Source organism: Meles meles, chromosome 4, assembly GCF_922984935.1.
Source record: "Meles meles chromosome 4, mMelMel3.1 paternal haplotype, whole genome shotgun sequence".
NCBI classification, from domain to species: domain Eukaryota; kingdom Metazoa; phylum Chordata; class Mammalia; order Carnivora; family Mustelidae; genus Meles; species Meles meles.
In genome coordinates, this window is record NC_060069.1 from 84,438,365 (window position 1) to 84,452,809 (window position 14,445).

The window sequence follows — 14,445 nt, forward strand, 5'->3', positions numbered from 1 at the left end:
AGTGTATGCCTTTGGCTCAGGTCATGATCCCAAGGTCCTGGGATCCAGTGCCACGTGGGGTTCCCTGCTAAGCAGGGAGCCTGCTTCTCCTTCTCCCTCTGCTCCTTCTGCCGTGTTTATGCTCTCGCTCTCTCTCTCTCAAATAAATAAATGGAATCTTAAAAAAAAATAAAGTCCGACACTTTATATTCAAATAACCCTGTGCATGTGTGTGTGTGTGTGTGTGTGTGTGTGTATGGTGAAGCATGGAGTCAAGAGGGTACATGTTCTCCTTTAGGATTTAGCAAAAAAATTAAAAAAATATTAAAAAAAAAATGATGACCTACACCAGGGCTCAGCAAACTGCTACCTGGGAGCCAAACTGGGCCTGCCACCTAGCTCTGTAAATAAAGTTTGATTGGGACAGAGACTCACCCCTCTATTTCCATATCACCTCTGGCTGCTCTCCTGCTGGGGGCTGGGGGTGGGGCGGAGCTGAAGAGTGGCAACAGAGGAGAGTGGCAACAGAAGCCACAGGGCCCACACAGCCACAGATATTTACCACCTGAGCTTTTCAGAAAAAGTCTACCAAACCCTGATCGATACCATCCATTTAGTTTTAAGTCATGTTTTTCTTTCTTCATGCTGTGTTTATTTTACGAAAAATAACAATCTAATCAACAAATTTTATTTTCCCTAAGTATTATGTATATTCACATATTAACATATGTATTCTAAATGTGTATGTTAAGATTCTTTATAACCCATTTAACATAAAAATGTGAGACCTTCCTTATTTCACTCAAAACCTTCAGTACTGAAACATACGCTGTGTCCAAAGTTCATTCATTCATTTAAGCTTTAATTTGTTTGTACCTTCTACTTAGAAAACTGTGCCAGGCACTAGGCAGGTGTTCAATTAAGCATATGAAGATACTGAATTTAAAAAAATAACTGAAATAACATAAAACATATAAACATTTTCTCATAAAAATTTTGCAAAATTTTCTGAAGCACATAATACCAAGGTTATCTTAAAAAACCATTACAAATAAATACACACTATGTATGACATAATGAACTTACTGTTTAGTGATGAAAATTCTACATCTGGGTTACATACTTGTGGCTAGTCAGATGTTCGGCAGATATTATGGGTATCTAGCAAACAAAAAATTATCTGATGAATGATCCATGCAAGCAAGCCAACAACCAAGAGATGAAAACATTTTAATATTAAATTTTTTTTAAGAGAAGTGAAATTCAGCTGTGAGGTGACAGTCCTTATCTGGCCAACATAACAGTAAGTTAATGTAGACTTAACGTCAAGGTAGCAACTCATTGTTTAAAATCTTTGTGTTAAATACTAGTCTATAAATGTTATCAGTTTTTAGGAAGTAAGAGAAGTAAAACTATCAAAAATTCATGCACAGCAGTAATTGAAAGAAGCCCTTTTTGTTGGCCTACACACACACACACACCTGTGGTTTCACATAGGGAGTCATCCAGAAATCAAAGTAGGAAATGCCTTGCCTACTTTTGTGCAACCGATTTCTCATTTTCATTCTACTTATGGTTTCTAGCTTTTTTTTTTCCAAATTAAAAATACCAGGTAATAATTTTAAAGGAGTACTTCAAAGGAACCCGAGAGGAGCCGAGGTTCATTTCAGAACCTATTTCTGAATCCTGATGGCACAATTTATCGTATTATAAATGGGCACGAGAGTGAAAGTTGAGAGAAAATACAGGAAGAAATCAATATAGAATAGGTGCCTCATCACAATGGTCCCCAAAGCAATGAACTTCCAATTTGTAGCCTGATTCTCCTCCAACCCAGAACTGTGGCCGCTAACCCGGGAGCAGGCAGTGCAAGAGGCAGTCAGAGGACCGAAAGCACGGGTTCTAACCCGAGGGGACCCATTTCTTGGCTGTGGAACCTTGAGCCAAGCACTTAATTAATCACTCTGTGGTTAAAAGCTTCTTGTCTACAAAATGGCGCTCATCCCATCTCCGCAAGGCTGGTGGGAGAAGAGCGACATCGCGTCCATGAAGGCATTTCGTTGTTGTCTCAATTTAGATGTCCTAGACTAATTCAACAGATTGCAATCCACAGTCTGGAGTGTAAATTAATATGTCTCTATTTTATTTCCATTTCTCAGCTGACATCTTTACACAATTGTACGGCATCGGCAAATGGCACGAAAATGTGCTCCAAGCATAATGAAGCTTCTCATACCATTTTTCCTGCTGCTGCAGGACAGGATGTTGCACCCAACAGTGTAGAAGCATCAAGGATGGGGCTGTCGAAACAGACCAAGGACCTTCAACACCAATCGATGCAGATGAAGGGCCAGCTATAAACTTCTGCATGCATGCAGGCTGCATTTTGTGGCATCAGCTATTTCCAGCATTGCTAATATACTGTAGGCATATACATATGTATGTATATGTAGATATAATATATGTGTGTATATATATATCCATTTCCCTTTTCTTTCTTTTGGTTGTAAAACAGTACGAAGACCCAAGATTATGCATGAAATGGTCACAGCACAATGCAAAAAGTAAAGTGTCCCCCTACAACCCAGGTGGCCCAGGGCACGTTGGAATTTGCTTGGCTATAGTTCCGCTTACACCAGCAATTCTGTCGTCATCCATGGTAAACTCACAGAGCTCGGCATCATCGATTTGCACCATAAATGGATCGTGTTGAATCCATTAAGAAATTTCTGCCATGGATTACTTACTAACATGCCACATATGCACAATCTAGTATTCTTGTAAATGAGTCTGATGTGTTAGCACAAATCCAGGGCTATTTTGACAAGCTTCAGAAAAACTAATGGTTCTTTGCCAAGAAATGTTTAAAGCCTGTCTGAAACTTTAAAATACATCCAGTTTTGGCAGGCTGCTTTTGAAAGTGGTATAATGGCTACACTAATAGTTTACAGTTCTTCGACAGGACGTGGCGTCCTGGGGAGGGCAGGATGCCTACTTCTCACAGCCCTAGCTACAAATTCAGATGGCACTTAATTGGCCTTTTCTGCCCAAAGGGTTATGTGTTGATTCCCATCTGACGCTCGTTCTTTTGCTTCATCTGGCTACATTTAACCACAGTCTGTGGGTGATCTAAAATTGGATTTGGCTCTAAATTTTTTCACATGCTATCAACTGTACTGAACTTTGCTTTCATAACAAACACCTATAAGTTAAAGCCAAAGCCTACTTTACCTAAGTCTGACTTTGATTCGACCATTATTTTCCAGAGTACAATTTAAAATAGGATCAGAGAATGCTGGCTGAATCGATGTCCATTTTTAAAACTTTGAAGATTTTAATAATCATTTTCTTTCATATAGTCATTCTTATAGGTCATAAAATTCAAATTTCTGAAACAGATCCCACTTACTTACGAGTAAACTGTGAAATTGTTACTCCCTGAACTTGTACGGAACGCAGAATGACTCAATTTACCGTCTTTGATGTCTTTTTTTTTTTTCTTTTTCCCTTCGTAACTTTCCAAAATCTATGCTGGCTAATTACAAAAATAAGAGTGCATAGGGTTTTTGTTTTTGTATTTATTTTTCCTCAAGAGCACTGAGAATCAAAACTTGGATGCCAACTTAATTTATTTTGAATATACAACCTGCTTATCAAACAAAACCCTCATCAATTTGTAACAAACTCTATTTACAAGACTGGTCATTTGTGGCATATAGAACGTATTTGAACATTTTGCTTTTTATTAAGAATTTGGGCAAGCACAAGAAATGGTATATGCCAATTGTTTTAATAAACACCTAAAATTAGCTGCATTTTTGATCGATCGGCCAAAAACACCTGCACAACTGAGACCCAGTGAGAATTGCTTGTGTAAATATCATTTTAGTAGCTTTAGAAATGGAGCCGCGACAACTTTGGAGCACTTATCAATGGCATAAAAGCATTCTGCTGCTCATCGTAGAGAGAATGTGTAGGCCAACAAGAGGTATCTTTGAAACCCCATGCTATTAAAGCACCCACCACAGCCCTCACGTACACACGATTCCCACTGACCTCAATGGGAAATCCGGTGCGTAAGGGCTGTTGGATCGAGCCCTATCAGAGTTGGTTTTTAAGAAACAAAGCTGTAAATTAGCAAACCTGGTTGGCTGTGGCTGTTGCAGCGAAGGGAACACTTGTGGCAGATGTTGTTGCTGCGGACACAGTGGCTGGCGTAGCACCGTGCACCATGGGAACTTTCGGAGGGAAAATCATATAAGCAAACATACAGAAGAGTGTAGCAATATGGAAACCATGGCAACATGGAGGAGATAATTGGGCATGGTATTTATCACAGCAATAAGCCATGTGACGGGACATCATCACCAGCGAGTGACATGCAATCACAGCGCAAAGCAGGACAACATTCCAAGGAGAGAAGGGGAAGGGGGATGAAAGAGAAAAAAAAGGGGAAAAAAAGCTTGTTACCATCAAATCAAGAAAATTGACACAACAGGCTTAATTTGCTACGTCAAAAACAAGAATTTTATATAGTGTTCATAGTCAGACATTCAAAATCTACGTCAAAATACAGGTATTTACTTCACTTATACAGTTATCCGTTTGAATGAATGTATTTTCTTATTTATTATTATAGAAATACACAATATATTACTTTTATGATATAGATTGTTTTTTGTTGTTATACACCAGAACTCATAGTCCAATCAAAATCCACCAAAGGTGACTAAAGGAAACTTGTGTGTAAAGAAAACATTTATGTGAGTCCATGTCAATTAAATAGAAAATGGCATTTAATTGACAGGTGTTAGTAAAAGGGAAATGGACTTGCCCAATAGGATATAAGTTAAACTTAGCAGTGGATTTTGAGGGGCTGTGAGGTGCACCACAGGTTTAAGATAATCAAGAAACAAAGCTGGCACCTACCAACACTTGTAGCGGGTGTCATGCACAATATTGAGCCTGCCCATCATGCATTGCAACAGGAAGGTGGATTTGAAAAGGGAAAAGAATTAAAACATCCCATCACACGTGTAATTAGGAAATTCATTTGAACAAAGAAGAAAAATTGTTATTATGGGAACAGTGGCATGTAACTGTCAGCACAATCAAATCATACAATAGCACAGTGATCAATTAGAACTAGTCTCAAGTGAAGAATAAAAGCCAGTTTAACTGTGTGCTGGTACACTTTGTTTCTCCTCATCGCTGCCTATAAATAAACGTATGCTGGGAGAACTTTGAACTTGCTTCGTTCTTTTAAAAATCGTATTGTAATTTGTTTTGTTTTAATCTGGTTACTAGCCATCTGGCGGATTTGCTATTTCTGACTTTAACATATGACTGTATTAACATTTTCTTTATATTGCGCACGTTAAATAATTAGGGAAATTATTTATTATGGAAATGCTAGGTAATCCAATGCACAGAACTGGCTTAACAACGTAATAAAACCAAAACGTTCATTTTCATTCCCTTGGTTTTATTTCCCTGTTCACCGTAGCGGCAACCACACAGACATGGAAGGGGTGGCGACCATCCATCCGTACAGGAATTTTGTTGGGAGGGATACCAGGCAATAAATTACACATAAAGAGAAAGTGAAACTTCAGCCTCGCCTTTGTTTGGAATTTAAATGTAGAAAAAACATTTAGAGGGGCTCTGCTCCACTTTTCAAAGTGGTTTGCTTAAAAGGTATCTGGGGAAACAGACTGGTTTTCACCACTGGGGTAGACCTTCAGGACTTCTTAGAAGAGCAAATGTTCTACAAAATTGCACATACAAAAAAAATCGTTGAATAGGCTTCAGTGAAAACCCTGAATGGGAGATAATGAAGATCTATCCATCACATATGGAGGCTTAGCAGTGATGTTTCGATTGTTCCAACCACGGTGTTAAGATGTTACGTATATAGTCCCTGTTCTCTTCTACATATAAACAGTACAAAATGTAATTTTTTTCTCCCGAGTACAGGGCCCTTCCCCACGTAAAGAACTACTGTTCTTTCTATGAGATTATTTTAGATTTCTAGGTTTTAAAATATCAAATGATTTTATATTTCTATCTAAATCTTGGCACAGCCTATCTAAACACTAGCGGCATCTGGGATGAACATTTGTTAGAAAAAATATCTGCCAGTTGAGTCTTGTCAGAGATGGCCCTACAAAACAAAGCTGCCATTGAGAAACACTGGGCTGGCTTCCCTGTAACAGCTGCAATTAGTCTGTTATCACAATCAGACCGTGGGCCCAAGGGTCAGTGATCCAGCTCGGTCAAGGAGCTGGGGAGGCATCCTCTCAGGTGAGTGATATTACCCGGACAGGCTTTTTTTTTTTTTTTTTTGGAGACACTTGAAGATCTCTATCATTAGCTACTACTACCGTGTCAAAGACTTGTGAGAGACAACAACAAAAACAGACCAGTAATAACAAAGACGTTAACTGGAGACAGTAGAACAAGTGAAATTTAATCCTGGGTCTAGATCCTGGGACATCATTATCCTCTCAAGGTGGGGGTAAGGGGACTGGGAGAAGAGAGGATGAGAAGATGAATGAAAAACAGTAATGTGGTATTCCAGGAATATTAAAGCCAACTTAAGTACTGTACAGGTTGTATGTTTTAAATTTACTGTTTATTGTTAGGCTGCACTTTGTCCGTTATATTTCATCCCATGCATAATTTAGCCTGCACATGCCGAAAATGAGTTAACTCTCCTATCTGTCTAAAGCTTCTGTGATCTGAATTTTAGTCTGAGTTATCTTCCTCGTTACCATTATAACCAGTGCACACAGTTTTGAGAGGGATTTGCAGCAAATAAACATAAGGCAGCAATGAAAATACTAGCCAGGTGCAATAACTCACAAAAATGAAGACATAATGCTGTAGGACCCACTTACCAAAACCAAAAATCACTTCGAAATGACCATAATATCCATTTTTACATCAAGCGAGTTGATTTACTAATAATGATGCACAAAGAGCCAATTGAAATTTTTTAATTTTCCACACAAGGTAAATTTTAAGTGAATGTGTTTGTCAATTTCAAATTTCCCCTATGAAGATATTTGCATAGCAGAACGATGTGTTCCTGAGGAATGCATTACTGTTTGAAGATGCAGGAAAAACAAGTAGGAAGGTAATTTACAAATGCAATGTTTGCACAGTTAAAAATACTTCAAGGAGAAGGGAAGGATTTTAATGGAGATTTGGCTGGAGGTTTGAATTTGGATGTGATAATGCAAGCCTATGTATGGTTAGAAGTATAAAGCTGATTTAAGGTCTTCTAAAATTTGTTTCATTTAGGACTAAACCTGTATCCTTTAGGGCTGAAAGTTCACAATCAATTGAATTAGTCTCAAAATTGATATCCGAAACAGCAACAGCCTCATACAGTTTATTTCCATTTCTATTCGGTGTTTTGAATTCTATTCGATTGCACTACTGACTTCAAGAAATAACAAATAAAACCTAGTGCTTCCTACCTTCCAGGCTTTATTCTAAACTCTTAGACCTGCCTACGATGAGAGTGCTTTGAGAGATTGTTTTCTGAAAATGTTTAACACTCCTTTAAACGCAACCTTATGAAATAATTACCATTAGTATCCCCATTTTACTGATGGAAAAACAAGGCATAAAGAGAGATTATAACTTATGGTGGAGCCGGATTTAAATTCCCAAGCCTGATCTCTAATCACTACACTGAGTTTCAAGTAAGCCATCTGCATTAATTTCATTAATTATAATAAAAGTGACAAGTTGGGAATTTTTGTTTTGTTTTGTTTTCATGCCCCTGCATCTCCCCTCTCATTCCCATTCCCCACCCCCAAGGAAAAGTTCCTAGCCTTCTGTTTCTCTAAGTCTGGTAAACCACAACACAAGCCAAAACTAAAGTTGCTTAAAGCACACTATTTTTAGATGGTTTTAAACCACAAGTCCACACTGAGAGGAGTATACAGGAGGAGAGAAGAGAGGTCGTCTTCAGAGGACAGCAAGTAAATAAAAATGGTGAGGGAGAATGGGGAGAAAAATTCCTCAAGATACAGAGGGTAGGGGTCTGCAGGGTCGAGAGTCCTTGAGCACACAGCGGGTTCTTCCACAACCACCCCGCAGGCACGGGCTGTCAAAGGAATGGGCTGCTCTTGAGGCTAAGGAGCTCAGGCAGGCATACCTGTACCCAAGGCAGCCTCAGGAACTCTGGAGTGCCTGCCTCGCTGAGACCCCAGAAGCTCGGGCAAGAATCACAACAGCCGTGACCAGTGCTGGCTAAAGATGGAGAATGGGCAGCCTGTCTACCCTACTGGACCACACAGGATCTCTCTCTGAGGGTGAAGATATGAGGGAAGGGAGGAGGAGGGAGTCCTGGAATCCTAGCAATGTCTGGTATTTCTATCCAACACCGTGAGCTTAGAATTTAGAGGTGGTCTGAATTTAAATCCAAGAAAATAAACAACGGATGTACATAGCAGTGATATTTCTCACCTACTCTAATCTCGGGGGGTGAAACTCATACCTACAACATAAGTAGACCCTAGATTACACATGTACAAATAATTTAGTCTTAAAGGGTGAAAATTAAAAAAAAAAAAAAAAGTAGTATGTATCTAAATCTTAAAAAAAAAAAAGAAACTTGAATGTGAACTTAATCTACTATCTGCATTTATTTTTTAAGTGAGATGGAGGGTACAGAACCCCAATCATGGAGTCAGGTTATCACTAAGGCCTAGTTCATCTTTTAGGCCAAATCATTTTTTAGGACTTCATGTAAAGAGCTCATAGATGTTTAGAGACTGACTGAAAGCCACCTGACCCGACTTCAAGTTCTATCTAAACCTTATAAGCCATGCAACTTGGAGCAAATCACTGGGCCTCTCTGGGTCCCAAATTACTCATTGGTAAAATGGGACCACTAATGCTAACCTTTCAGGGTTGTTGTGAGAACAAATGAGATAATGTATATAACGCATCCAGTGTACTATGGCACAGAGCAAACACTCGATAAAGCTAGCTCTTTTGAACAAAATATGTGAAACAGCTGGGCCAGAGGCCGTAGAGAGCCCTAGGGCTTGGAACTGGAGAGAATGGAGACCTTCTAAAGGATTAACATTATGTTTTTATTTAAACACTGCTAAACAAAAAATTTCTTGATTCTAGGTTTAGCTCCTGGGTTATAAGTTTATAATCACTAGTGTCAATACAGGTACGCCACGTGGCATTGATTCAGTGAACAGATGGATGGATGGGTGGCTGGGTGTGTGGCTGGGTGGATGGAAAAGAGGGAATGAGAAGAGGAAGGGAGGGAAGGGGATAAGAGGGAAGAAGAGATAGATGGTCAGGAGGATAGATGGATAAATGGATGCGTGCATGCAGGGAGGGACAAAAGATGAGTACATGCCACATAGGTCCAATTTTGTTATTAAAAGTTATGAAATATAGTAATTTTTTTACCCAGCTACCTGGCTTGCCGCTGAACCCTGATCTTTTGCGGGCAACCTAGTCTGTACACATGGTCACCTCCTTTAATGACTTAGACAATTATGCTTCACTGTAACTTCAACAAAATAGACCTACATACCCCTGAAGTTATTACTGAAGCAAGAGACTGCAGGGCTCTAAAACTCTAAGCAGCAAAAAATAAATAACTTCTATTTTCTTTCCAGTTCCAATACAGCCTCCAGAATAGACCTTCCAGATTATTATACTGCGGGCAGTTAGGATGCTCTGATCATATAATTCATCTGTATGTCTGCAGAATAATGTAGTCTTTGGAAAAAAACTTCCTTTTCTCCCAGGTACTAAATATGAGATTGTAGGGATTTGTGGTAGGATGGATTTCCTGTAGTTCCTAATGAGCTTTTAAAAAACTGAAATAGTTGGAAAAATTTTTTAAATTTAGAAATTTCACATATAAACTTCCAAATGAGGTGAATAACTGGAAAAGAAAACTCACAAGATCTGGCAATTCTGGACATCAGGGCCACTACATTAGATTGTGCAGGCTTGCACAACCAACCACAGGAGGCAGAGGCACAACTACCCTACAATGTAAATGGAGCAGCAAAGGATGTGCAGTGTACAACAGGTACAACCTGCCAGGCGGATATTCCTCTGAGGCAATTAAAGGCTAAGTCAAAACATTCACCTTTAGATTGAGCCTGTGCTCCCCAGTGCCTCCCAAACCCCAAAGTTCCTAATTTATTTCTTGTTCCATTTGTTTATGCTTCCTGCGTGGCCCCTGAGGCATTTTAGTTTACATTCTCTGCATTACATTTCTTTCCCTTTTGGCTGTCTGACAAAGTGGTTAGACAGAAGTAAAGATGGGCTCTCTGTTTTAACCTTTTAATGTCATAGAACCAATTTTTTTGTACTCAAGCACGTATGACAAATAATGACAATAGTTTAAAAGAATGATGAAGGTATTACCTACTTCTGATTATGTGACTAATAAAGGTTAAGCCCCTTAAAATTGGGTTATAAATAAGTGCAATTTTATATTACTATTGCAATAATTTCATATATTTGTTAAAATATCAAGAACAGAATACAGAATATCTGATGCAAAATTCATCAAAAAATGCAAATATGTCTTCACATTTTCAGCACATTTCAACATAATGTGACACATTGTATTTAAATTAACAATGTTTAGCTTCTCAACAGAGAGATAAGTATGATTTTGGAATATGAATATATTTACTGTTCTACCCTGACTTGATTCTTACCTATCATCTTTTGCTCCGTCTTATCCACAGACTAAAAACCTTTCTAGGGAGAGACTACTATCATAAATATCATTGTATAATGCAGTTAATGGTCAAGCTTATTTAGAAAAGTCCTTAGTCATTAGAATGTTGTTGGAGAAACTAACGTAAAACTCACTTAGTAAGACAGAAATGTTAGATTTCTTTAAATAATACATGGAATAAGTTAGATTTTTTTTTATTTTTAGATTTTAAAGACATTCACTTTGAATGGCAATGTTTCATTCCTTGAAAATAAACTGATAAAGATAATCTTTAATTTCTTCAAAGAGATTATGGTAGTTACCTACAAACTCTTTAAACTTTGTTTAGTGATCTGACTATAGAAAAACTGACAGATTATTTATTGAAGATGGCATAAATCTAGAGGCATGGCAATTTATATAAAAGCAAAAAGATTAAATTCTGGGAATCTCCAAAAACCTATGTACGTTGAGAAAAAAGTTTTAATATTATAAAAGGTAAGAGAAATATTTAAAATATAAGAGAGATTTTCTCCTCTGAATGTAATAAATACCTTGCAGATCAAAATGATTTAATTTGTATTCTAAAATGGACAATCTGCATTTTGATAGGTCCTGTTTCGTGAGTACAAATATTTTATCCATGGTGCCTAAGGCACATGTTAGTCTAATTCACAGAACACTCCTGATACTCCAATTCATTGAATGCTGCTACAATTTCTACATATGGATGGCCAGCTTTCAGAGATGCACTGTATAAAAAGTTGTGGTTCATAGTAAAAACTAACGTGAATATAATTCATTCTTTTGTTCATGATTAAAAAAATAAATGATCACATTCCCTCATGGCATTATGAACCTAATGCATTTAAATACTGTCAATATAGGGTAATATACTAATGATGCTGGACCTCTGACCTACATACCTCGTCATTAATTTATTAAATTAATTAGTAAGATAAAATCATCTTATTAAATAAATCTCTGAAGCCATGGTAATTATTTTAGAAAGGTTAAGAGGGAAAGAGGAAAATGGGATTAGAGTCTCTGGCTAGTTGAATTCCAGATGACGAGAAGTTTAATGTATATTTTCTGAGATAGTATGTTTTTTTCCAGATTATAGTAAGTTTAATATGTATTTCTTCCTCTGCACGAAGAGCAAAAATAATAAATTTTCAAGTAATTAAATGACCGATTAATGTTTCTAAATTTTATACCCTTGTGGAGAGCTCTAGAGTATGTTTAATGTGACTAAGTTGAAATCAACTGAAATCACAAATGGGTAACTCAATAGTAGATGTAAACTTCCCTGGGCACTTAGAACTATTTTAATATTAGCTCAGGAGCAAATAATGATTTTAGGCAATCTACTGATTGGTACCAATATTGGTACCAGTACTCTTTATGAGCTCTGGAACACAGAGCCAGTTTTGTTTATTCTCCACCTCAAAAACAAAAAGACTGAAAAATAAAAATCAAAACTGGAAGTGTCATTTCATCAAATTCAAATTTACTCTATGGAATCATGAAGGCAAAGGGGTCTTACAGCAGGAAAGTGTCATAAAATAGCTTGACAGACATACAACAGTGTTGAGGAAAGAGGAAAAAAAAGAGAGAACTGTATTTCAATTCCAAATTACACAAACAAAAACAAATCTAGAGAACATCACACTGATCTTTAATCCGCTTCTCATTAAGCTAAAATTCTCAGTTTCTAAGGCAAATCACATGAGATACCTCAGGTCAGTTTCCACTGTGGACCACCTTACCTTTCACCTTATCTATGGCTAACAGCAAATTATTGGGGGCGTGGCTTATCTGCTCTACCAGCACAACTCCCTGCAGCTCATCAGATTCATTCATGAACAAGCTCAGACCCCTTACCTGGTGGGAGAAATGCTGTATGTTGTTGCAACTGCATGTTGGCTAGAGCCTGTTGGTACTGGAAAATACCAGTGTTAAAGACTGCGGTGGCACCGTTGGTTTTTTCAAGAGCAGGCCTCTTTGGTAATGGGGGAAGTACAGCTTGAGGAATTCCCTGTTTAGTGAATGAGTATAAAAAACAAATACCAGTAAAAAGAGAAAAAGAAAAAAGAAAAATCAGTTGAAGGCTAAAATTGTTAGGAAGCATGAGCAAGCAAGCAGCAGAGCACTGAACTACCCAGGGTGGGGGAAAAATCCAATCAACAAAAATGAAAGGAAAAAAAAAAGGCGAGATAAAAGCTTTAAAAGAAGCATTATTTTTGTCCAAAAAACCCCACAAAAAACAAAAAACAAAAAAAACCCCGTACCAAACCAAAACAAAAAAAAGAAAAACCCCACTAGGACAAGATCACATGTTATAATGTGTTAAAGTGTTTTGAGTCCCATAATGCTTCAGGCTTTCTGTGAGAAGCCACTGATTTGGGGAAAGAAGAAAAGCTGCACTGCGAGCTCCATGAGGATTGACGAGTATAAGCAATGTTAATTGTAGTTAATTGTACAGAGTGACCGAAACGGGTAAAATAAAAACTAATCCCACTCTGCTCCTCCCCCACCAGACCTATCTAGACATGCAAATGTCCCAGAGCATGCAAGTTTTTTTTTTTTCTTAAACACTGAACTATAAATATTAAAAAATAAATAATTCTATCACTAAAGCCATGCTAACCAAACAGGTACATAAATATACAGTCAAAAATACATTTTTAATGTCCTTAAAGTATTTGACTAGAACATTCTACAATGTAGTTAAACTGAATGTGGGCTGCTGGGCTTTTGGAATCTTTCATGGTATGATATCCGTCCAGGTACTTATAGTATAGTCTTTCCACTAATTTTGTCAGGAAACCACACTCAGTTTTTCACTGTACTTTACAATTTTATAACAGAAAAGGAATATATATTTTTAAATTGATAAAAAAAAAAAAAACTTGTATCTACAATAAAGCTACATGCCAAGCTAAAAGGTGAAAGGTCATAGTACCAGGTCAAAGGTTGCCTCGAGGGGTCGCTTCAGTGATTTGACAGCCGACTGAGTCTTAATTAGCAGGCAGCGAGCACATGATGGCAATGGGCCAGTGGGGTTCAAGCGCATTAACATAAACAGCAAGCAGAGGTGCATCATGGGGGCAGCAGTGCATTTTTGGGTAGGTGAGAAAAAACAAATAAAAAAACAAATCATCGGAATGCCATATACAACGAATAACAAGACTAAGCATGCACAATAAAGGCACTACTGAGTTGTTATTGGGAGGATAACTCCTCTTTGTAGTTAATTACAAACAAGATACTCTAACAGAAAAAAAAAAGAGTGAAAGGAAGAGAGGAGGAGAGAGTCTGCCTTCTGTATTTTTGCTCAAGTATCCGTAAACACAGAAAAGACCTCTCTCGTGATTATTTTACTGTGCTGTGAATACCACACAGTATGTTTTATGACTATTTTCATGATTAAGTCATATATTTATGTAAAAAAAAAAGGACAACATTAAAACAGCTAAGCAAAGAACAAAGAATGGACTCATTAAAATCAGCTATTAGATCACATTAAAATTTACCTTAAGAATATAGGTATCTGCTCTAAAAGATCCAATCTCTAACTCCTTGAGTACTGCTGACTGTCTTTCTTCCTGTAGGATGGCATAGTCAAGATTCTCTAGTCTGACAATTAAGTCTATGCCACAATATTATGTAAGACCATCTAGAGAGCACACTGTTGAAAATCTGGTGGCTAATCCTCGGAACAACTTTGCTTAAGCAATCCT

General features: G+C 37.6%; 1 protein-coding gene across 18 annotated transcripts in view; it reads right to left on the reverse strand.

The window, feature by feature from the left end:
- Nucleotides 1–14,445, reverse strand: part of MBNL1 (muscleblind like splicing regulator 1) — a 203,227-nt gene that overhangs the window by 5,607 nt on the left and 183,175 nt on the right. For 13 of the 18 annotated variants that reach the window (XM_046002500.1, XM_046002516.1, XM_046002515.1 and 10 more), the window contains 5 exons: nucleotides 13,668–13,721; nucleotides 12,587–12,740; nucleotides 4,909–4,944; nucleotides 4,123–4,217; nucleotides 1,066–1,140 (listed from right to left, as the gene is read on the reverse strand). In XM_046002500.1, the coding sequence (XP_045858456.1) occupies nucleotides 1,084–1,140; nucleotides 4,123–4,217; nucleotides 4,909–4,944; nucleotides 12,587–12,740; nucleotides 13,668–13,721 (396 nt within the window). In that variant the 3' untranslated portion in view covers nucleotides 1,066–1,083. The remainder of the gene's footprint in view (nucleotides 1–1,065; nucleotides 1,141–4,122; nucleotides 4,218–4,908; nucleotides 4,945–12,586; nucleotides 12,741–13,667; nucleotides 13,722–14,445) is intronic. The other 5 variants (XM_046002506.1, XM_046002505.1, XM_046002508.1 and 2 more) reach the window with 5 other exon arrangements.